Consider the following 26,782-nt stretch of genomic DNA (forward strand, 5'->3'; position numbering starts at 1 on the left):
GCCAAGCGGTTCCCGCCAAAAGACCGCTCCGCGGTCAAAAGACCGCGGCGGCCATTCCGGCTTTCCCGCTGGGCCGGCGGGCGACCGCCAGAAGACCGCCGGCCGGCCCAGCGGGAAAGCCCCTTCAACAATGAAGCCGGATCGGAATGGAGCCGGCGGAGTTGCAGGGGTGCGACGGGTGCAGTGGCACCCGTCGCGATTTTCACTGTCTGCAAAGCAGACAGTGAACATCTTTGTGGGGCCCTGTTAGGGGGCCCCTGCACTGCCCATGCCAGTGGCATGGGCAGTGCAGGGGCCCCCAGGGGCCCCACGGCACCCGTTCCCGCCATCCTGGTTCTGGCGGTGGACACCGCCAGAAATAGGCTGGCGGGAAGGCGGTCGGAATCCCCATGGCGGTGCTGCAAGCAGCGCCGCCATGGCGGATTCCCTGGGCCAGCGGGAAACCGCCGGCTCCCCTTTTCTGACCGCGGCTTTACCGCCACGGTCAGAATCGCCCAGGAAGCACCGGCAGCCTGTTGGCGGTGCTTCCGCCGCCCTCCGCCATGGCGGTCATGGACGGCCAGGGTCAGAATGACCCCCTGAGTTTGGGGAGGTTTATCACCAAAAGGTAAGGAGTAAAGGTGTTACATTTTATTTTAAAAAAATCGGAGGTTGGTGAGATGTACCCTCCACAATTAGGGAGTAAAGATGTTACATTTATTTTAAAAATATGGGGTTTGGCGGTTATATCCCCCAAAAAAGTAGGAAGTAAAGGGTTTAGATTCTGATCTATTAAAAACAACCGATGAGAAGCATCTGGGTTTTTCTCTTCCTAAAAGTAGGAACTAAAGCAGTTACATTTATTGAGAAAAATGGGGTTAGGAAGTAACAGTAAGGGACTTATGGGTACTATAAAATTAAAAGAGAGGGATAAGGAGTAAAGGAGTATTTCATTAATAAATAATATTTACTAACCAATCATTTGCACACTTTTTTGCAATGGGATTTAAGTGTTAAAAGGTATAATGGGTTGAGTGTTGGAAGTGTATTTATTTTGAGATACTTTCTTTTAATTGGGTGAGAGTATTTCAAGAGTATAAGAAGAGGTGTGGCCGATTTATATTAAAGTATTCATGTTTTGATTGAACATGTGTGTTTTTTTAATAAACTAAATATTATTTGCCAACTAATTATTTGCATACTTTTTAGGAGCAGGGTGCAAAGGTTATAGGAGGTAAGGGTGGCGAGTTTATTAAGTTTAAGTTATAATTTTAGGTTTGGGAGAGTATTTTTTTTTTTAATGGGTTATAGGAGTTTTATATTCAAGCATTGGTTTAAAAATGATTGGGTTATGAATAAATGTTCTTTACCTTCAAATTATGCTCACACCTTTTTAGGAGTGGGATGTAAGGGATACAGTGGATATGGGTGGGGAGTGCATTAGTTTTGGAAGATTGTTTTAATTGTTTGAGGGATGCAACAACTTAATACTTGGGCATTAATTCTATAAAAGGGTGTCTTGATGTTGGGGTTTTTTATATTTAGGTTCTTTATTTAAATAAGGATTGTGGCAGTTTAACATTGAAAGCCAGATAATCAAACTTATATAAACATTTAAGAGCAATTAACCAATAATGAACAATTTTTAATTTATATAAAATGTATGTATATAAAATATAATCTTTATAGAACCACTTAATAAAGTAACATTGAAATACAGATATAATTAGCTATATCTAGTGGAATGCAAAAACATTTAAAATATAAAAAATACAGACATAGTAATTATTTTAACATTTATTTTAGTGAAGAAAATAATTAAACATTTTTCAATTGAAATCCTAAAAATAAATACAACAAAGTTTAATGCGAGAATTTTAAGAATATATAATACACATTGTTACACTTTTATGAACATTTTATTTACGTGTTTTAGACTGCTTTTATACTTTCTCATTACTTTCTACGGGCGAGCAAGTGTCCTTTTTTTTAATTTTTACTGCAGCCATTTTTTACATTCCTCTTGTTTCAGCATCTCTTGTGTTAGTCACTAGAAGTAAAAAATGTTTAAAATTAAATAATAATAACACGCAATTTATTGTAAGGTCTGACTAACAGATTTCAGAAATGTCGTATTTTGTGTATTTTGCATGCCCTTTTTCTCCATGCAGGTTGCTGAAGCAGATTCCCACAGCTCGATTTTGTTTAAAAAAAAAAAAAAAAAAATGTGGATGCTTCTTTTTTTTTAATTGCATTCCAGCATTACCTTGTTTTTAGACCTGTTTTTTAAAACAGTCTGTGCTGTGGATAACTGCTGGCCAAGCATATGTTTGGAATATTGGTATGTAGGGAGTGTAGTTTATATTACCCATCTTCAGTACCCTACCTATGTGCATCTTTTCTCCTTTGGAATGGGACATTTGTTCCCAAAATTATTTCCGGGTTTTGATGGTTTGACTTTTGTGGATTCAGTTCAACTGAGATGCTGGGTTGGTAGTATGTATGGGAGTGTTGGGCGAAATTACCTTTCCTATATACAGCTTTTCTTGTTTGGAACAGGACTTTTTATTTGCAATATATTTTCACGTTTATTATGCTTTACCTGGATTTCCATTTTTCCCAGTGTGAAAAGCAAGGTCAGAAATCTTGAAAACCAGGGTTTAATCTTGTGAAGTTAAAAAGGTATAAACTGGTTGGGTTTTTTGCATGGCCTCGTTGTGGATTACAAGTTACTATGTGGATGTAGTGTGGAATGCCTAGGAGAGCTGATGGGAGGATTTTAAAGTCTTATCAACACTTGTAGAAAGATGACTACTACAGGTAGGACAATCGTGGTTATTCTTTTTTTGTTGGAATGGACCAAATGTTATATGTTTTGTGAAAAAGGGTTAGCCATTTTTAGGTCAAAGCCTGTGAGAGAGCGCAACTGTTTGGTTTGTTAAAGACATCTTGGGGACATTCTGAAATCTTCCCTGGGAATGCATTCTGCCCATTGTTTACCGTTGGCTTTGTGGTTTGTAAATCACAAACTGGTGCATTTCTTAAAAAAAAGTTTCCTGCCTATTGTCTTTCTGCATGTCTGATTCAATTTATCTCTGCCACTCGACGTCATCAGTGTCACATGCCTGTGAGGAACAATCACCTGTCTATCAGCTTGTATATTTTGGCCAGTGCTTGTTGCCAATAGCACACCTTAAACAATATTCTAGGCACTGGAAATAGGAGGGTGGGGGTGCTGAAACACCCCCAAAATAACCATGCTGGAGTGAATGAGCAATAAACAAGCCTTAAACATTGTTTTTTTTAATATTGTCACATTTGCTATGTATTCGAAGACAGAGGACCAAGTCAAACTTGATTTCAAAGGTAGCCATAAAAGTGGCATCGCTATTTAAAATGCATATAGCAAATAAAGCACAAGTGTCAAATAACAACAGTTTTCATAAGGCCCAATGTACATTGCCCATAATTATACAAATTGAGTAAATAAAATCCACATGGCCTACCCAACTTCTTTTCATAGGTAAACGACAGCCACTTCAAATCCCTACGTGGATCAGATGTTGCAACCCAGCCAAAGAGTAAAAAAAACCTCAGTCCAATTAAAACAACATTGATTTCCTTCTGTTGATAGCACATTTTAAAAAGGGGCTAATATTTACACAGTTAGATGGGGAATCAAGTTGTTGCAAGTAAACCAGACCTGCACCGTGGCTTCTGATTCCCCACTCCCCGATGACTGGAATTATAAACCTATTGGTAACATCAGAAAACAATTGACAGAAAAAGGAAAAATGCAGCAGGCTGTACAGGGAGCTTTTGTCACATGGAGATATCAGTCTTTTGGATGGGGCAAATTGACCGAGAGGAAAACCAAGATGCCATCTCACAAAGTCTAACCTAAACTCGGTTAATAGCATTCTGTCCCGGGAGCTGTTAAACCATTCCAAGTATGGTTCTACGGTAACGTCTTATAGAGCTCCTCATACTCCCTTATAGTGGTTTTAGTAAATTAATGTTCCGCCTTTAGACCACACCTCATCGACTTCAAAGTAGTTTTCACCCGGCCAGATCAGATCTGGCCATAACAATCAGCTTAGAAAAAAAGAGTCAGCCTCCCAAAAATTGTCGTTTCGGTCTAAATATAGCACGCCATGGGAGTTTCAGGCCCCTCTCGCATGGGAGACGGTCATTGATGATCTCCCTGTCAATCGAGGCATGCGGGTTCTCCCAGACCGAGCACCACAGAAGCAAGGGGGCCAGCTCGATAGTGTTGTCCACATATTCCACCCCCGGTTCCTGGTGTGTAATAAAGGTTGAGCATGCTGATCGAAGGGCAGTTGTCAAATGTTAGACTCAGTCTCCCAGGGAGCTTGGTGCGTACTTTTCTTTCTCCGCTGCCAAGTGAGAGGAATTTATGTGACAATCCTGCTGGGTATGGGAATTTAAAAAGGCTCTTAGATGTTATTTTTTTCTAGCACAAAATATAAATGCCTGTAAATGAACTGTAAAAATATTTCACAATGTATCAGAATAAGGAAGGCATAAATGAAGCCCATTTTTTGTAATTCTGAAGTGTGGTTAAAACAAACATTTTAATAAAATCAAAATAAATCAGTGTACTAGGTGATGCTGATTTCTACACATTATTTTTTTGCGCGCTGTATAGTTTTATCAGTAAAAATGTATGTCTGTGCAAATGTAATTGTCATTTCAATTGAAAATGTGTTCACTGGAATGGGACTGTGCTACCACACCATACACAATCCACTTTACACAACTCTATTCCACTCTACGACACTCTCCTCTACGAACCTCTTTACAAGTCCACTCTGACAATCTGCTCCACTATGCTCCATCCTAAAACACTCCACTCTATGCCACTCCATTCTAAGACACCCTACTTCACTCCACTCTTCACCACTCCACATTATGCCACTCCATTCTGCCCCATTCCACTCTACGCCACTCCACTCTAAGCCACTTTACTGTGCTTCACGCCACTCCACTCTACAATTCTCTACTCCACTCTATGCTACTCCACTTCACACCATTCCACTACACACCTCTCTCCTATATGTCAGTAACTTTTACTATGCTGAACAGTAGCCACACTTGTATACAGAATGGCTAAAACACAATGGCAAAGCCAATAGTTCTTGCATAGGCAAGACCTATTGGCATTGCCAATGTTTGTTTTAAGAAAATATTAAAGGATGCTGTCAAGTCAGAAGAGTAATTGTCAGTGTATTGTTAGTTTTCATGTATTTAGTAATTTAAAATGTATGCAGTGTTTGCTCCATTGAGTTCAAGACTGGCTAAGCACATCCAATTAGCTGCTCATTCATAGCTCTCTGAACATGGCGGTAGCGCCACCATGTAAAGGCTGGCGAAGACGTGGTGCAGGGGGACCCATGGGGACCATTGCACTGTCCATGCACTTGGCATGGGCAGTGCAGGGGCTCCCACTGCCAGCCCTGTCGCGCGGACAGTGAAAAGCGCGACGAGTGCTGGTGCACCCTACGCACTGCAGCATTGCCGCCGGCTCAATAATGTGGGCTGTTTCCCGCTTGGCCCGCAGGAAGACGGCCGCACTGGCGGCAACCTGACTGCGGGACTTTGGTGGACGGTGAAAACCTCCAGCTGAAGTCAAAATTAACCCCTTAGAGTGCTAGGGTATCAGAATCTTGTGTCGCGAGGAAAGTTACAATGTACTAGAATGGAACAAAAAGAGCTGGAATTCACAAAAGCTCTGATACTCCATTTTAACTTTCCTGCTTATACTAACTGCTAACCAGCCCTGCTTTGGAACACCCAGAAAAGTGCCTCTCACTATTTTCAGTCGACCCCCTCTAAAAATCCGGGACATGAGCCAAATTTGATTAAATCTGTTGGGACAGCTCCCAAAAAAACGTGACTGTCCCAGCAAATCTGGGGTGTATGGTCACCCTAACTTTGCATCACTTCGGTGTGAGGGTGTCTGTCACATTACAATGCGAGCCATACATCTCGGCCTTTCCAATACTCAGTCCTATGTCACAGGTCCGGCTTTAGCACTTGTGGCACCCTGTGCGACGGGCTTTTTTTGCACCCCACCCGATGACCACCTCCTTGGATTCCCTCCCTACCACCGGCAAATGTGCCCCTCATCTCTTTATAGCCCCCCTTTCACATACATTCATTTGATTTAAAGCACTTGTAAAGGCTTGCTTCACTAATCAACTCAGCTATCGACATAAAATATAGTTCTGTTCTTTGCAGCAGGCGCATTAACCCTCCACGCTCCTTCATGAAGAGCCTACACAAAACTCCGAACTCTCTCTCTAGCAGGGGCATTAATCACAAGAGTTAGCTTGGCATTTTAATTGCTTCCTGAATTCCTGGACGCACGAGGAACTTTTCATCAGGTGCTTTTGAATCGCAATTTTCATAAGTTATTGCTAAACACACCGCCCCCCTTAAGCCAGCGCCCCCCAATCCTGGTCAGCACCTGGTGCGGCCGCACCGCCCTAAAGCCGGCCTTGCTATGTCGCATCTCGCATGTGGTTTTGCCTCGTGCAGTCGCGTGTTGCTATTTACTGCATTTTTCCAAAGGCTTCACAATTTCAATAAATACCAAAGGACGAATCACTTAAACCACAGAGCTGCAGTGGTTACCATCAGCCAATGCAGACGGTAGCCCGTTTACACAGTACTCAACAGCCTCGTTCACAACTCCAGCGCACGTTTTCGTAGAGCAAGAAAGGGGAATTCAATTTGAGGCAGTGTTTTTGCATTTAAAACATGCTAGTTTCAAATTAAAAAACAAGTGTCTGTTTTAAAGCCTCACCAGCCAATCAGAAGGAGCAATCAATTTTCAATTCCAAACTCACACAGTCCTAATCTACAAGGTTTTATTGCTTAGTACATGATACAAACCCGTTTCACAAAGCAATTTATTTTAACAACCTCAGTTTCCAAACCTTTTGTGGAGAAACTCAGTTAAGATCCAGCGTCCAAATGATACTCTTTTATTTTGTTGTGGTACTGTCTTCTTCCGCACTCATTGTAAAATGCTTCTTCTCTGCTTCCCATAGGCACCGGCAAGACGCTACTCGCCAAGGCTGTGGCGACTGAGTGCAACACAACCTTTTTTAACATTTCAGCCTCTACAATTGTCAGCAAGTGGCGTGGAGACTCAGAAAAGCTTGTGCGGGTAGGGACCTAAAGTTGCCCTATATTGCAAATGTATCTTGCTGAATTTTTAATTTGCATGTGTACATCTCAGTCCATAAAATCTTAGTTTTGATAAACGTTTATATTTGTGTAATCCAGAATCATTACATAGAGCACGTTTCCAGCATCACATAACCACATTAGAAAAAGCACACAGGGTCTTCTCTGTGCTGGGCCCTACCTTATGGAACTGACCCTTTCTCCATTGGGACACCCTCTGACCATCTTAAATCCAGGTAGGCACTTACAACCAAATTATATTCATAGTGGCACCAACAATGTCCCAGGTTAATGCTTTGCAATCCTCTTCTAGTGCCATGAAGCCCACAGGTGTAAGCCCCCACAGTAGAATAAAACACTTCCCTCTACCAGCTTCATGCCCTAACCCACCAGATAGCTGGTGGGAACTAACAACCGAGGCCACATCCTGCACTGGGGGTGGGAGGGGCATCAGGGGTTGGAAAAGAGACAGACAGACAGCTCAGTGTGGAGGTTATCACAGGGGGCTATTTGAAAACCCATATAACCTACATAAATTCCATGGCTTTAAGAGCAGCCCACTCAGCCCATGGACGTTATTTAGAGGTCGCCAGGGGTTGCAACTGCAACCCCTGGCTTGTCCCTTGCGACCCCTGGCACTGCCTTTGCGACCCCTGACCTCAGAGTTGACAACATCAGTGCCCGACACACAAGGGAAGCCCCACTTGCCTTGTTTACTGTCAATTCTTTATTACACTGAGAGTGAATAGTATTTTATTATTCAAAATTGTATAAAAAAGAATGAATTACAATTTGCTGAAATATGAGCCTCCCTGGCAGTTGAGGTAAGTAAAAAATGGTTTTAAATGTATGTTGTGTGCACGCTTGCGGGTGAGAGTGTGTTTATGCGAGAACAAGTGTGTTTATGTTTAAATGTGTGTGTATGTGTAAGCATAGGTGTGCGAGTAAAAGTAAAGGTTAAAAAAAGATGTCATCTCCACTCCCTGCCATTTTGGCGAATTGATGTTCATGACCCAGCCACTGGCAATCTTTAAAAAAAAAAAAAATGCCAACAGCTAGTGGCTGGAAAGTGCCGACCTAAAATCCACTCTTCTTCCCTATGTATGTACATTTGTATTGGTAAAATGAGGTTTCCAACAGACATCTTCAGCTGTCGGTAGGCAAGACCTACATTATTTCATGGAGTCAACAGTCTAATGCTTCTTGATAGTGGGACCTATTGATTTATCACTGATAGGATATGTGAGAGTACCAGCCCCCCCAAGTCACAACCCTTTTCCTATTTGAAAGATATATCCTGCACCCCAAAGGGGCAGATAGAACTCAGAGGATGTTCTCATCTCAGGCACATTGCTCCTTGACCAGCCACCGGCCCAGGCCCCGCTCATCCCCTTCCAGAGGTTCCGATCACAAGGGGCCTGGATAGCTTACACTCCAAGGAAAGTTGAGGGTACCCAACATCTTCACTCTCCCGTGGGTGCAAGGGAGACTTCCTGATTGGTTAGTATTTCTGTGATGTTGGTGTTAGGCATATACCTCCTAGATTCCTCTGTCACTCAGTCTTGTATTGTGCTTTGCACAGCACATGGTGGGCAGTGCTGGAGATTTCATTCCATTATAGCCCCCTCTAATGCTTATCATGGCATATCTCAAAGAGCCATGCTCTTCCATTTGGCTGGTCAACAGATTGCAATAGTAAAGGGCATGAATATAATTTCGTCAAGAACAAGATCTATAAGCCAATAGTACACCTTCAGTGTTAACCCCCTTTTCAGATCTGCACAATGCAAACCTCATACAACGATTAGCAAGTGCGTAGCAGTGCCTTGAACACAACAGTACTCAGCAATGCATCCAAATGTGGGATCTGCCCAATTCATGTTTCTAAGCGCTATGCCATTCTTCACTGGCTCCATCAAGCACCACCTCGAGATGAGTGTGGTGGGGCATTATTCGCAGCATTGGTCTCCCAGCTGTGATACACAGCCCAGCTCTGCTATACCGGACCTAATGGCGATGCTTGGTGGGCAGCAGGGTAAGGCCTGTGGCTCCAGTCTATGTGGCCGTCGGGCTCAGGCTGCCGCCTAACCCCAGCCTACAGTGGATGTTTGCCGAGTTTGGTGTAGGCATTTCTACTTGCGCTCTATGTCTAGAAGGTAAGCCGAGGTTACTAATTCTTTGAATTCAAACTTCCAAGAAATAGCTTAGCGCCTCAACAGGCGGTCTGCTGACATTGAAGCTCACTGGTAGTAACAACGGTATAGCATCTTATGCCGCACAATACTCGAAGGTTAATGACACCGTAGCATCCTATGCAGTATGATACCTGGAGAGTAATGGCATTGTAGTAGCATCATATGTAGCACACATAGATGAATTCATGTGCAGCACAGCACATGGGGGTTAACAAGGTTGCAGCATTAAATGCAGCACGGTACCTGGAGAATAGCAGCATTGTAGCATCATATGGACCATACCTAAGAATCTTAATACTGCATGCCCCCACACAGCACTATACCTGCAGAATACTGCCACTCTATCAGCATAGGCAGCACAATAAGTAGAGAACAACAGTGCCTGAACATAGCACATTCACCCAAAAGCTGTGAGCACAATACCTAGGCAAATACCACCATGCAGCGTGATATCTGGAGAGTATTGACAATGTAGCATCGTATATAACATGATATCTGTAGAATAACAACAGTGCCTCTTAGGGCCCGGGAGATGAACGCAGGGGCGTAGCTTGGTCATTAAGATTAGGGGGGCATGAGCTTCAGATTTACCGACAATCAGGCTGGCATATAATGTTTAAATACACTATACAACAAGCAGGGTTCGTGAGTGGGGCCCAAGGGGCAGCGGAAAGGGAGAGGAAGGCAGTTTGGTAGGAGTACTAAGAGAGAAAACACAATATTCTGTAAAAGAACCAATATTTTTGAGGACTTTCAATCAGAGTCTCTCTGCATTTTTTGCATGTGTGTATGTAAAAAAACCCTACTGAAATCCGACTGCTATCTCACAACACCCGACTGAAAGCACCTGTACCCAACTATTTATAAGAAAATACATTTATTTGGGGGTGTAACACCCCAAACACCCCGCTGAAGCTACGCCCCTGGATGAATGGGAGGGACTAATACATCGATGCACATTTCATGTTCACTTTCTTGCCCAACTCTTTACTGACAAAATCACATTCGAAGTAAATGAAAGGTTGGTATCCATGCTTATCCAGTCCTTGACCTCAGCTTGGAGAAAACACATCAGTATCTTCATGTCTCTAACAATATAATATCACACACTTAACTTCGCCAGATCGACCCCATTTTACCCAAAATATCTGTTTACATAATTCTGCAATGCACCTTAACAAATCTTTTTTTTTTTTTTAATCAAGTTCACAGTTTAATTGAAACAATGAATCTACAACTCCCTGAGCTTACGGAGTTGCCTAATAACATCTCATGACCAAAAACATCTTGCATAGCAGAGATGGCCTTGTTATATTTGCATTACTGCTTTTAAACAAATGAAAAGTGGCTTGACAGTTACAAATATGAATGTGAGAAATCCAGGTCCGATAGTCCCCTGCCAATCATAGGTTACTGTCCCTCAATTGCAACTGTCTGTGTCTTTAGCTTCTGGTGTCTTCGGGTACGTGTGCTGCCTACCCCGGAACTAGAAACCAAGTACCCTTTTAGTACTTGACTCTCGGGATAGCAAGACAGAGCAGTCCAAGGCTTGTTCAGGGTGGGTCTCAGAACCTAGCAACTCAACACACAAAAAATTAATGTCAGGTCAGTGTTTTTTCCTTTTAAAATTAAAGCAACTTTAGTACACACAAAACTCAATACTAAACACAAAAGTACTAATATGCAAAATGCTGGATTTTTGTTACTGAACCAAGTTTCCTAACAATCGCAGAGAACCTAAGAACTCAGCTGGTGCAGCCCCTGGAGTGTGTCAAGACGTGCAGCGACTAACATGTGAACGAAAGTTGTGCTTTCAGTCCTGCAGGAACCATGCAGATTCCTAACTACCTCTCCTGCCTTTGTGAAAATAAACAGAGGAAGAAAGGGAATTAAATGAGAGAGGTGGTTGAACACCACTGGCTCGGTCAGTAGGAAACTTCTATGATGGTCTGTTGGAACTACGTCTGGGTCTCAGCATAAGTATTAAGGATAGCCATTACCAAACAACAATGGTCAACTGAACAATATTGTGAGAAATTGGGTTGTTAGATGTGAGAGGTGGAACCCTACTCAAGCAACAGCCACAGTCCCGTCAAGGTGAACCACAAAAAAAACCTAAATTATTTGTGCTTAACCCTCTGGTAGCTTGGTGCAAAAACCGCCAGGCTTAATTTAGAGGCATGTGTGAAGTATTTATGCAGCACACAAAAGTGAAAACACAACACAAGAAAATCCCACACCAATTTTAAAAACACCAAAACGACAAAAATCCAATTAGTAGAACCAGAAATATGCAATTAAAAAAATTTAAGTAAGTACAGAGCCTAAAAGTAGATAGCGCCACTCACAAGAAAAATCTCATAACAATTTTAAAAAACAGACTAAAATTGTTTGATACCAAAAGGACAAACATCCAATTAGTAGAGCTGGAGATATGCAGTTTAAAAAAATTTGGTAAATATAGTGCCAAAAAGCACTAAGCACCACCACTCACAGTTCTCTGGCGTGTGAGACTGGGTGAAATGGAGCGTGGGCCAGATATATGGACCAGGACAGTCCGCTGAAAAAGTTACCATCAAAAGTCTAGCATAAAGAGTTCCATTTGTGTTTAAAGATGCAGGAAGGAGTGGGGTGAGCGTAGCCTGATGGCGATGGATGGTCATCACTGTAGCTCAAAAATCCTGTTAAGCGTCGTGGACAGACATGTCTGGAGGTTGACAGTCACTGCGGGCTGTCGATGTTGTAGCGCAAAATGCAGATCTCGAATTGCCAGTAGCTGGGCGGCAAGATCTTGGTGCAGAGAGGCCTGTTCGCGGTTACAAAGAGCAGAAAACTTCAGGATTAATGTTTTTCTTTGGGAGGGAGCTCAACTGATGCCATACGAATGGTGCAGGACCTTATGGACACCTCCTGGGGGTCAGGCTTTAATTCCAACAGAGGCCAACAGGGCTCAGGCAGTCCCAGGCAGCAGATCCAGGTAACAGGTCAGCCGGGCAGATACAGGGGGTCCTCTGGAGCTTATTATGTCCCTGTGGCTCAGAACAGGAGGTGAGTCAGCTGACCCTTGGAGTCACTTCAACCTGGGATAAGAGTGCAGGTTCAGTCTTCCTTCTCCGCAAGCAGGACAGCAGAACAGCAGAGTAGCAGGGCAGCAGGCCAATAGAGTAGCAGTCCTTCTTGCAGAACAGCACATCAGTCCTTCTGAGTTTTCCATAGGTCCAGAGGTGTACTGAAGAGTTGGGTCTGAGGGTCCATTATTTTATATTTTTCACCGACTTTGAAGTAGGAAAAGTTCCCCGAGGCTTCCACCCCCAGAGGTGCTTGGAATTTCCTGCCTCCCTGCCCTTGGCCCCTGCTTGTCTGGGGCCATAAAATACTAATGTCAAACCATTTGTGAGTGTGCCAAGGCCGAGCCTTTGTGATGTACAAGTGTGGTAGCTGATAGCTCCTCTCCCTATCAAGTCCGAGATGGCCCATCCTGCCCACACCATTTCCCCCTTTGCCTCACCTTCTGGGAGCAATAAACAAAAACCAACAGCCAGCTACATCTAGCTATGTTACCCAGGATACAGCCTGCAGGCACCAAATGGTTAGGACAAAAAAGTGGCAACTTTCTAAAAGTGGCATTTTCAGAATTGTGACTTAAAATCCGACTTTACCATTAAAAATGGTTTTAAGTTACAATTCTGTGGACATCAAACACAACATTCCCACGTGCTTCCAATTAAATCTTCTTATTAAATGTAACAAGGCACCCAAAGTTATCCTATGGGAGACGCCGGCCCTTCAGTATTGAAAAATGAATGTAAACGTTTATTACTACCAGGACATGTAAAAGTTAAAAGTATTTGTCCATCTTTTTAAATACACTGCACCCTGTCCTATTGGCTGTTTAGGGCCTATCCTAGGGGTGACATATAGGTATTAAAAAGGGAATGTTTAGGCCTTACAAAAGACTTATTTTGTCAGGTCGAAATGGAAGTTTATAATTTACATGCTGCAGTGGCAGGTCTGAGATATGTTTAGAATGCTACTTATGTGGGTGGCACAAGGAGTGATGTGGGCTCACAAGTAGTATTTAACTTACAGGCCCTGAGAATCGGTAGTATCACTTTACTAGGGACTTACAAGTAAATTAAATATGCCAACTGGGTGTAAACCAATGTTACCTTGTTTTAGGGAGAGAGCACAGACACTTTAGCACTGATTTGCAGTGGTAAAGTGCACTGAGTCCTAAAAGCCAACAAAATGGGTTCAGAAAACAAAAGGGTGAAGGCAAAATGTTTGAGGATGACTTTGCAGAGAGGGCCAAGTACAACATCAAAACTTCAGAATTTTGCCTTTTCTTCCAGGAGGAGTTTGGCTGATGCCACACCGAGGGTCCAGGACCTGGGAGAAACCTCTTGGGGATCAGGAACTCACCCCAGTAGAGGCCGGCCAGGGCAGGTCCAGTTGCAGGTCCAGGCAGGTCCAAAGCATCAGATCAGCTAGGCAGTCGAAAGAGGCCTCTGGAGCTTATTGTGCCCATGTAGTTCAGAACAGGAAGCCAGCTAACTAGCCCTTGGAGTCACTCAGGTAGCCTGGGATGAAGAGAGCAGTTCCATTCCTCCTTTTCAGACAGTAGGCAGTCCTCTGGCAGCAAGAAGTCCTTCTTCTATTGTATCCACAGTTCCAGGAGTATACCGAAGAGTGGATCTGAGTCCAGTCCTAGTTTTGTCCCTCGTTTAAGCTACAGTGAAGTTTTCCCGCTACAAAAGTGTCTGGAATTTCCTGCCTCCCTGCCCTAGTCCCAGGATGCCTAGGGGCGCAATAAGCTAGTGTGAAAGTCTTTGTGTGTGTTCTGAGGCAATGGTGTTTAAATGCAAGTAGGTCTGTACCCAGCTTTGCACCAATCCTACAAGATGGGTGGTCTCTCCTGCCAATATCCACTCCCTCTATTGTGTGGCTGTCTGGGAGGAATACAGAAAGGCAATCTACAACTACACTTAGTCATGTGACCCAGGAAAAGCTCCAGGCACCAAATGGTTAGGACACGAAAATGTCCACTTTCTAAAAGTGGCACTTTTAGACTTTTTACTTTAGAATTAAAGAGGATTTTAAATTACAATTCTTTTTAGACGAAACATAACATTTATACCTGTCCCCAAACAAAAGTTATCAGTTACTAATTGAAATAAAGTAACCCAATGTTATCCTATAGGAGAGGTAGGCCTCACAGCAGTGAAAAATGAGTTTGAGACTTTTTCACTACCAGGACATGTAAAACTTAAAAATACATGTTCAACTTTTTAAGTACACTGCACCCTGCCCTATGGGCTTTTTTAGGGCCTAATGTTAGGGGTGACAGATGTAGTAAAAAAGGACGGCTTAGGCCTTGCAAACGGTGTATTTTGCCCGGTCAAAATGGCTGTTTAAAAAAGCATACAGACAGCACTGCCAGGCCTGAGACACGTTTTAAAAGGATAATTGAGTGGGTGGCACAGCACATGCTGCAGGCCCACTACTGGCATTTAATTTGCCGGCCTTGGGTACATCTTGTACCACCTTATCACCAAATAAATGTGCCAATCAAGTGTAAGCCAATTCTACCATATTTGAGGGAGTGAACACAAGCACTTTAGCACTGGTTAGCAGGGGGAAAGTGCACAGATGCCTAAAGCCACCAAAAAACTAAATTCAGCAACAGAAGGGGTAAATGTGAAAGATTTGGGGGAAGAGCAGCCTAAGTTTGACAGGTCTAACAGAGCAGAAGAAAGAAAAATACCACCACTGCAATGGAATGAGCATATGCTTGCAATAAAAAGTAAAACCACAGCAGTGGGCAGCCATATTGGAACGCCATTATTCATTATGTATCAGTGCTTTAAGTTTCAGCATGGCTGCTACATTTAGAAGCAACATGTTTGCCACCTTGGAATCATAAAGCAATAATGCACAATGAGCAATACCATTCAAGGATGGCCGCTCAGAAAACATCACACTGGCCAGCTATCCAAGAATGGAACAAGGTACAGCGCGGCTAGGTCTGTTCTCACACAGTCTGCAATAACCATGCTTATCTTCAGTAACACACAACATGCTTTTGCACACACCACTATGCATATCTCTCACATCTCACCAAACGTATACAACAGAGACCAAACCACAAACACCCTTTTAACTGTGCAGTCTGAAGGGCACCCAGTAAAGAAGTGCTTCATGTCTTTGCCAATGTTATGAAGAGCTATGTAAATGATGCAATGTGATCACCCAAAATGGGTCTTTTAGTCAGGCACAGGGTATATAAAGCTCTCTATATAATACAACAGTGCATCAATTTACCAATCCATGACAGCCAACATGGTGATTCTATGCATGGCACCTATCTTGGAATAGTAAAACAATAATACAGAATGGACAGTAACATTCCAATATGGGAGCCTGTTTAGAAACGGTGACTTCAAAAAATGTGGAGTATTGAAGATGAAATGCATGTCAAATAAGCCTCCCCATAGCACCGTCTGGGTAGCTGCTGGAAACTCTAATAAAAATGAAAAGGAGAGAATGCAAGAGGATCTGGCAATATAGTAAATGGAACAAATCAGGAACTAGTCTACCAGCCCTAGAGCACTCTTTTTGAGGCTGGTGTGTGCCTGTTAACTGGTGAAACGCCATTACTTGCAGGGCAATAAACCCAGTGGCAGATGTACACTGATCCATTTGCCCATGCTTTCTGCTGTCGTACCCAAGGGTATGCCAGAGGAGGTAAACTGCACTAAAACTATAGCCTACTCCAGAAATCTGTGGGATTCCACTCAAAAGAATATCTGGTTATAGGCTTTAACCCAGTTGAATAGCACTCTGTCCTCACCAAGCTATTGACGCTAAAATATACTTTAGTTATGAGTGTTAGAAATGGGGTCTCCAGTTAGCAAAGGTATACACCTTTGTCCAAGTAGGGACCACAATCCTAGTCAGGGTAAGTCGCACACAATCCAAATTATCCTGTGCCCACACTCTGGTAGCTTGGCACTGAGCAGTCAGGCTTAACTTAGAAAGGCAAGGTTTAAAGTATTTGTGCAATAAATCATACAGTAACATGGTGAAAACACCACAAAAATAACCACACAAGTTTAGAAAAATAGATTATATTTATCTGAATAAAATAAGGTCAAAACGATTAAGATTCAATAAGCACAAGTTGAAATATCACTTTTGCAAATTTAAAAAGAGTCTTTAATCTTAGAAATCAACAGTTGTCTCTTAATTACATAAAGTACCTGGTTTGCGTCACAAATAACATGCACAGAGACCACAAAGGAGGAGATGCATGGAAAAATAAGGTGTGCGTTGGATTTTCTGATGCTGCACAGATGTTGCATCGTTTCTTTCCACATTGCAAGGGGCTTGCGTCATTTTTCAGCGCACAGTCTTGGTTCCTAACTGTCGTGCAGGGATCATTTTGACGCCCAGGGACAATGTGCGGAAATCCTGGGCACGCTGGAAGAAGTCACAGACGTTGCGTCGATCTGGGAGGGCGATGCGTTGCATTTTCAGCCACATGGCAGGCGCTGCATTGATTTTCCACTCGGGGAATCGGCTGCGTCATTCCGGTTTGGCTGTGCATCGATCCAGTAGGGCTGTGCGTGTAATTTACTGTTGCAAGACAGGCGCTGTGTTGAATTTCCACTCGGGAAGTCGAACTGCGTCATTCCGGCTCGGCTGTGCGACGATTTCTCAGTCGCAGGGCAGGCTGTGTGTCGTGTCCAGCAGGCTGTGCATCGATTTTCAGTGCACAAGAAGTTTCCTGAAGAGATTAAGGCCCTCATTCTAACCGCGGCGGGCGGCAGTAGCCGCCCGCCATGCGGTAACCGCCATATGGCCGCTCTGCGGTCAAAAGACCGCTGGGGCCATTTCAACTTTCCCGCTGGGCCGGCGGGCGCTAGCCAAGTTAGCGCCCGCCGGCCCAGCGGGAAAGGGGCCTGCAACACTGAAGCCGGCTCCGAATGGAGCCGGCGGTGTTGCAGGTGTGCGACGGGTGCAGTAGCACCCGTCGCGCTTTTCACTGTCTGCTAAGCAGACAGTGAAAAGCAGGCTGGGGCCCTGTTAGGGGGCCCCTGCACTGCCCATGCCATTGGCCCCAGGGCCCCAAGACACCCGTTCCCGCCATCCTGTTCCTGGCAGTAAAAACCGCCAGAAACAGGGTGGCGGGAAGGGGGTCAGAATCCCTATGGTGGCGCTGCTTGCAGCGTCGCCATGGCGGATTTGGGCAACCGGGGGAAATCCGGCGGGAAACTGCCGGACCCGGTTTTCTGACCGCGGCTTTACCGCCGCGGTCAGAATGGCCCAGGAAGCACCGCCAGCCTGTTGGCGGTGCTTCCGTCATCCGCGACCCTGGCGGTTTTGTACCGCCAGGGTCGGAATGACCCCCTAAGTCTTTTTGGCCCTGAGACTTCAGAAAACAGGAGGCAACCTCAATCCAAGCCCTTGGAGAGCACTTCTCAGTAACGTCCGAGGCCAGCAGGGCAGCAGGGCAACAGCAGAGCAGCAGTCCTTCTCAGCAAAGCAGTCCAGATGAATCCTTTGGGCAGCCAGTCAGTTCCTCTTGACAGGTTGCAGGTTCATGTCGAAGTGTCTGATTTGGTGGGGTCAGAGACCCAGTTTATATACCTAAAAATGCCTTTGGAGTGAGGGAGAGTTCAAAGAGTGGTTTTGAAGTGCACAAGTTCCCTTTTCAGTACAGGCCTGTCTGCCAGGGTTCCAGTAAGGGGTTTGGCAGTCCATTTCGTGAGGGCAGGCCACTAGCCTTTGAAATGTAAGTGTCAGGCCCTCCACCCTTCCAGCCCAGGAAGACCCATTCAGTATGCAGATGAGTGCAGGTGTGACTGAGTGCCGTGTGCTTGTGATTATCTGGGTGAAATGCACAAGGAAGCTGTCAGCCCAGCCAGACGTTGATTAGAGACAGGCTGTAAGGCACAGATGGTTTTTAAGTGCAGAGAAATGCTCACTTTCTAAAAGTGGCATTTCTAAAATAGTAATATAAAATCCAACCTCACCAATAAGCAGGATTTTCTTTTACCATTCTGGCCATACTGAATATGACCTGGTTACCCCTTTCTGATCAGAATCTACCACTCAAAAAGTATATGAGGGCAGTCCCAATGCTAGTCTATGAAAGGAGCAGGCCTCACAGTAGTGGAAAACGAATTTAGGGTTTTTTCACTACCAGGACATATAAAACACACATGTACATGTCCTGCCTTGTACCTACACAGCACCCTGCCCTATGGGTCACCTAGGACCTACCGTAGGGATGACTTATATGTAGAAAAAGGGGAGTTTAAGGCTTGGCAAGTACTTTTAAATTCCAAGTCAAAGTGGCAGTGAACTGCACATACAGGCTTTGCAGTGGCAGGCCTGGGGCATGGTTAAGGGGCTATTTATGTGGGTGGCACAACCAGTGCTCCAGTAGCATTTAATTTACAGGCCCTGGGCACATGTAGTGCACTTTACTAGGGGCTTATAAGTAAATTACAGATGCCAATTGGGTATGAACCAATGTTACCATGTTTGAAGGGAGAGAGCATATGCACTTTAGCACTGGTTAGCAGTGGTAAAGTGAGCAGAGTCCTAAAACCAGCAAAATCAGTGTCAGAAAAGTGGAGGCAGGCAGGCAGGCAAAAAAAGTTGGGGGATCACCACCCCGAGGCTGTCTGGTCTAACAATAAGTTAGTCAGGCCTACTGTCTTTGTTATGCGTTGTCATAAAAACATATCATACCTGTGGAATTTAACATACATTTTTTCCAATGCACCAGTCAGGCCTCTAGCCTTTATCACTGGCTTGTCGTCATAACCAACTCAGGCCTACTGTATTTCACAAAAGCATTCCCATAAGGCAATCATGAGACATACTGTCATAAAGTAACCAATATGTATGAAATTACATTTGGCAAGACTATATACAACCCCTCCTAAGAGGCCTGACATGGTTTCTCACTGTGCAATTTTTCTACCCATGTTTTCTTCAGTCATTGCCCTTTGCATACCCTTATAGATCATCCAAAAAGAGTAGCTTACCAAGACGACTTCTATACTAACATGAATATCCTCAACCACAATAATGTCCATGCACATATATGCTGGTCACCGTGGAGAAATTCTACTGTCCATTATCTTTATACATATATTTTCTACATATTGACTATTGACATGTTGCATTTTAATGGATATGAACCATTTGAAGGACAATATTTATTACTGACTAGTGTGTTTTCCTAATTTGCTTTTTGTCTCTTTAAAATAGGTATTGTTTGAGCTTGCTCGGTATCACGCCCCCTCCACAATTTTCTTGGATGAACTGGAATCCGTAATGAGTCAGAGAGGAACAGGCCCTGGGTAAGGCAGAACTTGACAAATATTACAAAATTGGGACTATCAGATACTCCTTCTGTCAATGTTTACTCATGTGTCCAAGGCTGTACATAAAGCCATACATTTTGTTTATACAGTTTGTCAGTTTAATATAGTTGGAAATAACAAGTTTTAAACCCATTACAATGCCCTGCCTTTTCACATTTACAAGGCCACAAACAAGAGGCCCTTATAAGGTTAGACTTCAAAGACAGTTAACATAAAATTTATCTTTTGGTCCATTATTCAAATTGTTTTTGGTCAGCATTTTTTAACCTTTTTTTATGAAACAGATTCACCTTTTTGCCTTTAGACCTCCTGTTTTCTTGACTTCACTTCTACTAGCTTTAGGATTCTGTGCACTTTATCACTGTTATCCAGTGCAAAAGTGCAGGTGCTCTGTACTATAAAACATGGTAATATTGGCTTAACAACTGGCAAATTGCATGTATGTGTAAGCCCACAGTAAAGTGCACTGTGTGTGCCCAGGGCCTGTAAAATAAATGCTACTAGTGGGTCTGCAGCAGTGATTGTGCCACCTGTTTAAACATGTCTCAGGCCTGACACTGCACACCCTGTGTGTGCAGTTTTAAACTGCCATTTCAATCTGGCAAGTGCACCCATTTGCCGTGCCCAAATCTTCATTTTTATTACATATCTCACCCATAAGGTAGGCCCTAGCTAGCACCACGGGCAGGGTGCAGTGTATTTAAAATGTTGGACATGTGCTTTCAAGTTTAACCTTTCCTGGTAGTGAAAAATTCTTAACTTCGTTTTGCACTACTGCAAGGTCTATCTCTCCCATATGTTAACATTGGGGTTACTTTGGAGTAGCCTTTAAGTGTAACTTCCAAATGAGACAAGATAGAAGTTTGGAGTTTGGTGTCTCTGGACTCACAATATAAAATCACAACTTATGGTGAAGTCTAATTTTAAATTGTACGTCTGAAAATGCCACTTTTAGAAAGTTGGCATTTTCATACTTTAACAATTCTGTGCCCCTGCCTGTCTCTGAATACATGTCTGAGGTTGGTGACAGCTAGGCTTTGTGCATTCCTTCTAGACAGTCACACAGAAAGGGAGCTGCGGTGTGACATTGTCATCCTGATGGCCCATCACTAGGATGATGGATCTTCCTGCGCTAGATGGGAGGGAGGAGCTGACACTTACACCTGAATAGGGCTGTGCCTCTCCCACACATAGAGCTGTGCCTCTCCCACACATAGAGCTGTATAACCCCCTGTAGAGTGTCTAGAGCCAAGGAAGGAAGGAAGGAATGGAGCCTTGTGCACTTCAAAGGCCTCTCTTTGAAGTCTGCTCAACTTCAAATGCTCAACTAGGTATAAGTACTGGATCCCAAACCCCACCAAAACAGTACACTTCTGGATTTGAAGGTCGTCTTACCCCACCAAAACAGAACACTTCTGGATCTGAAGATCGTCCTGCCAGGAAGAAGGACTGCTGTGCTGCTGGAGGGACTGCCACTGTGCTCAACTGCATTGCTGTGTTTGCCTGCTGCCTCTTGCCTGGGAGTGAGAAGGACTGGACTTTGCTCTCTACATCCTCTACAGAACAAAGTGACTCCAAGGGCTTGCTGGCTTACCTCCTGTTCCTGTTCTGGAAGTCTCAAGGACATGAAAAACATCCCCACAACTTTGCTACAGCTGCTGGGCTCTGCCACTTTGAGTTCTACCCTTCTAAGAGGCGCCAATCCAGGCCTGGGCCTTGAGAAATGACTGCAGCAGTTTTCTGCAAGAATCAACTCATCACCACCGTTGCACCTGCTGGAACTGATGCATAGCCTTCATCCAGCAGCTCAATGACGACGCATTAGCTTCATCGCAAGGGGTCTGCGTGGCTCGATGATGACGCATTGCCTCCCTCAATGTGATACCACTGACAACCCATTTCGGGTTGCGTGGCTTCGGAACCAACACATCGCCAAAATCCAGACGACACATCACCTTCATTTCAGAGGGGTCTGTATGGCTCGACAACAACACATCCACCAGATTGCGTGGGTCAGAACCAACACATTGCCAGTGCATTGTCAACGCATCCTTCTATCCAAGGTAGTGTTCAGCAGGTTCTGCGTGAGCCCTGTAGCTGGTTTGTCCTCCATCCTGGTCGACCCTAAATTTGTATTTACCCTGGTCTAGCGCGACCTCAAGTAACCTTTTGCTGCTATTGACTTTCAAATACTACATTGCAGATATACTTTAAAAATGTATATCCCGAGTTCTACTTATTGGATTTTTATTGATTTGGTCTTGTTTTATTCAAATAAATATTCTTTATTTTTCTAAACTGGTGTGGGGTCTTTTTGTGGTGTTTTCACTGTGTTAATGTAATTTAAATGTTGTATAAATACTTTACACATTGCCTCTTAAGTTAAGTCTGACAGCTCTGTGCCAAGCTACCAGGGTGTGAGCAAAGATTCATTTAGGTCATGTATCTTACTTACCCTGACTAGGATTGTGATCCCTACGTGGGCAGGGTGCTTACCTCTGCCAGCTAGAGACCCAATTTCTAACAGGCATGTTGAGCTATGTCTGCATTGCATTTTAAAAATACAAAAAGGCTGCGTTTTGAAAACACAAGAGGGGTCAGTTTTCACCCTCACTCCATGCGATTTACACAAACAGTTGCAAAGGGGACTGGGTCTCACTCCCACGCTGAGCAATGTGGAAAGCTGAACCCCAGTGGCGTAGCGCAAAGTGATGGGGCCCCACTGAAGAATATGGAGGGGACTCTAAGGCTATCATATCTCATAGATATTCATTGGGTTTGGGCTGAATGGTGGGGGACCTGACAACCTGGGCGGCACCTGAGGGTCGGGGCCCCGTGTGCAATGGGGCAGCAGAAGCCTGCCTTTGGCTGCTCCTGCGTACTCCTATTGGACTGTAGTGAGGAGGCTTTTTTATTCCATGGAAAACATTTTCGAAAATAAATCCCTAAATTTTCTCTTATTCATTTACCATTTTAAAATGGCTGAGGATTCTAAACACTTTGGCCCATATTTATACTTTTTTAGGGCCGCATTTGCGTAAGTTTTTGAAGCAAAAGCAGCGCAAACTTACAAATTACAATTGTATTTTGTACGTTTGCGCCGCTTTTTCGACAAAAAATGAAGCAAATGCGGCGCTAAAAAAGTATAAATATGGGCCTTTATGTGTAGTAACTGAGTGAAATGAGTCATGAAATGTCTGAAGTAGCTCATGTAATAGTCTGTGGCTTCCACTTTACTATCACCGTAAACCGGTTTATGTATTAGGCGGCCAGTTATCGTGCACAGGCGCATGTGTGCAGAAAGACAATCTGGTCACGCAGAAATGAGTGCACATCACGAAAATGATGGGCCTTGTGACAAACTATGCAGTACTGTAAGTCATGTGTACACTGTAGTAACGGTGCGTACTGTAACAGTGGGGATTGCACTGTCTTATAGATGTGTACACTTACACTTGTAAACTCTGACAAGAGTATGCGTGTAGCATGTGTGTGTTTCTGTGGTGAGTGTGTGCTTGCACGTGTTTATGTATGCTGTGTGTGTGTTTTCAGCAAGCAGTGTGAGTGTGCTCAGTAAACGTGTTTCCTCCTTCCCAGGGGAGTTGGTTGCAAGTACTCCATAATGTATTTGACAACTGCGTGTGAATTTTGAAAGCTGTTTCCACACAGCACCCATGCATCATTTTACCCTCTCATATTGTTTTACTGTCAGTCAAGCTTTGTTGGGGCCTTAGACGTGTGATCGGTGTGTACCAGCGCGTGGGGGTTTAATGAACTCTCAAAGGGTTACTCTGCTGCTGCTGCAAGGATGGTTAAAGGATAATGCGTGGGGCTTGATTTCCTGGGCTTCCACTTAAAAGATTTCACTGGGAGAATACTGCAAGCTTTTGTGGATCAGGATTGGCCACATGTGTGAAACAGACAGCGCGGTGCTGTTTGCCACCTGATAGCACACCATCCGGTGTAGATCCACAGCTGGTTAATCTAGAACACAAGAGGCGTGTGAGTGTAACCTGGTGCTGCAGAACAAAAACAGTAACATGGGAGAGAAACAGCCATAGCATGGTGATGAATGGGAAAATAAGAAGTATAGTATCTTAAAACTAAAGTTAAATTGCTACACTGGCTCCCTAATTTTCTGGAGAAAGTTTGTCAAGTCAAATTATAATGGTGCTGACAGTATTATGCAGAAACTAAAATTTGTGATAAAGAGGTTATGTGCACGCGTTAAGACATTGAACAATATTTACCAATACTAAAAACTTAAAGGTAAGGAATGCACAAAAACTGGTTAGTGAGGTGAGGGTTCTCTTTTTTTAAGGAATGCTGCTTCTTTGGTGAAAACTAATTTAAAACTGCCTTTAAATCTTATTTTTTCACTTTTTTTGCACACTTGTTAAAATTTATGTAGACGTGTAGAAGGGGTGCAACTCATACAACTCAGTAATCATTAAAATCTAAAAACACAAAAAAAGTGAAATTTGTTCCCAGGTATTACGCTTGAAACATATTTCTGATAGTTGTGGGAGTAAGAAAATGATGATAGGCTTGGTTTTCTGGGAGTACTCGCAAGCATCCGATCTCCACATATGGAGTTTCCACCTGTGGGAGTATTCTACATGCAGAAATCTTATGCTAATTTTCATCTGTACGTTTCTAGATTCTCCAGCGGCAGAAATGTATTTTCTGGTGGCAAAACAGCTCTCCCTGCACCCTGTTAAATTTGGAGATGTTCATCCCTCATTCCTGTTGTGGAAAGACACCCTTTTCCCTTGACAGGAGTGCATTTGGGATCTTTTCCACGGTGGGAACTAATGGTTGTTCATCTACTGCAAATATGATCTCCCGGGAATAATCACAAACTCTCCCTGTATACTACCTAGATTTAGGCTTGCAAAAATGACATCACACAGTGGAATTTTTAATGCACAATTCCCATTTCTCTAGAACAGTTCCCACCGTTCGTGGCATGGAATGATTTAACACCTCAACCTCAGATCAGCAGGTAAAAATAAAACAAACTTCAATTATCTCAGGAACGTGAGCTGTAACTAATTGATTAATATGTAATTTTAAGTATGGTTTGAGATAGCTTCACTATCAACAGTGCACAGAGAGAGGGATAATAGGTCAATGTGCCTCAGCCATTGGTAGTTGAAAGTGTCAATCACTTGTTGACCCCACACTACAGCCATTGGGTGTTGAAACTGGCATTAATGATGTATGGAATATTTCCTCTTCACAGGCATGAGGCCATTTTACTAGTACATTAGGTGTATGAGTCCACCTAGGTACTCCTTCCATTGCAATGCATGGGCAGTGACTTGTCCATGCACTCTGATGAAGAAGTATTAGTTTCTTAAAACTAAAATTAAATATGTTCTTGCTACACTGGCCCCTTATTTTTCTGGCCAAAGTTTGCCAGTCAAATTATAATGGTGCTTAAAATATTATGCAGAAACTAAAATGTGTGATAAAGAGGTTATGTGCACCTGTTTATCCCTTGAACAATATTTTACTATACTAAAATCTTAAAGGTAAGGAATGCACAACAACACTTTTTTAAAGACAAATAGTGAACTGGTCGACAACCTTGCACTCCACGATGTTCTTACTCTTTGATAGAACCTTTAAGTTTGTAAGCTGTTTGAGGAAAAGATCCTACAGATCCTACAGATTCCATCAGATGACATGGATTTTATATCAGGATCATTACTCCTTTTTTTAGTATATTTATCCTACAATATACTAAAATATCATTTATATAACATTAAACTTTACAGTTAGTCGAGATATATCGATTAAACCCCATTAGAAACACTCCCAATTGAATAAGACTACAATTGTTCAGTAGTTGTGGAAACGGCTGTCTGTGCCCTTCTTGTGATGGACCAAGCTCTCATATTGTAACTGGATCCAGGATTTTGTAAAGTGCAGCAAATCACCGGTGAGGGTCTAAAGTGCTGAATTGTGGGCATAGGGAGATAAAGTGATTCCAGAATCACAGGATGTTGAGCCGACGCCGAGACTACAACCTGGTTCTCCCAGCTCCCAAGTCGGCAACTGGACCAGGGTTATAGATGGTTCGTAATTCGGATGTGGTGCAAAGTGCTACTGCTTCTGTGCAATTGATATGGATTTTTTTTAATCAAGTACTGACATTAGAGTCAGTCCCTCTCAGGTGTCTTTCTCTTCATTTATGTCTTTCCTGCTGGACCTTGTATCTCCAGCGCTGTCCAAATCAAGGTCTCTTTCTGATCCTGCCCCGGAAGTTAAGCCCAGGTGTAAATCTATGTTTATTACTCGTTTCCTAGAACATTGTGTGCACATCAGTCTAGATACAGATCCACTCAAACTTTGTATTATATGTAAAAACCAATGGGATTATGCATTCTGTGTCGCTGTTTTGTCTGCATAATTATGGGGTTGCTGCACTAAGCACATAATCAGGCCAGTAGATGGGGTGAGAATTGTTCCCTGCTGTGTTGATGTCTCTTCTGGGGGACAGGGGAATGGCTTTTGTCATCAGCAAGAAACACAAACTACTCACTGAAATGTAATTCAGGCAGGGTGCAAAGAACGACCGCTCCTCTGCCTTCGAAATGTTCTGTTACCACATAAATGTGAGTTTGCATCAGACTATCTCTTACCGTCCTACCGTTATTCCTCATTCCGAGGCACTTAATGGTGTCTTAAAACCGCATCTCGTTATCCCTGAATACTGCGGTATTGGTAATTCCGGCAACGGTATTGCCACACTCTTTTACCAGTGTGTCAATGAATGTTAATCAGACCCTTGTAAATTGTATGTATTCTGCATAATGAATGCCCCTTTGTCAAGCCCTGTGCAGCATGTTAGACTTGAGCTCAAAGTGCAGGGCCTAGCCTCATCGATGTATCACCCTTTGGCTTTGCTACATCTAGTGCTGTCCTATACTCATTGAGACTTCTGAGCGCTCCATCTTGCCTGTGCCGTCTTCCTGTACAATGAAC

General features: G+C 43.5%; 1 protein-coding gene across 1 annotated transcript in view; it reads left to right on the top strand.

Moving 5' to 3' along the window:
* KATNAL2 (katanin catalytic subunit A1 like 2) overlaps positions 1-26,782 on the top strand; it is a 266,628-nt gene that overhangs the window by 170,021 nt on the left and 69,825 nt on the right. The window contains exons 11-12 of the mRNA XM_069218894.1: positions 7,056-7,174; positions 19,674-19,765. Coding sequence (XP_069074995.1) covers positions 7,056-7,174; positions 19,674-19,765 — 211 coding nt within the window. The remainder of the gene's footprint in view (positions 1-7,055; positions 7,175-19,673; positions 19,766-26,782) is intronic.

This window comes from Pleurodeles waltl, chromosome 1_1 (assembly GCF_031143425.1).
Source record: "Pleurodeles waltl isolate 20211129_DDA chromosome 1_1, aPleWal1.hap1.20221129, whole genome shotgun sequence".
In the NCBI taxonomy this organism is placed as follows: Eukaryota; Metazoa; Chordata; class Amphibia; order Caudata; family Salamandridae; genus Pleurodeles; species Pleurodeles waltl.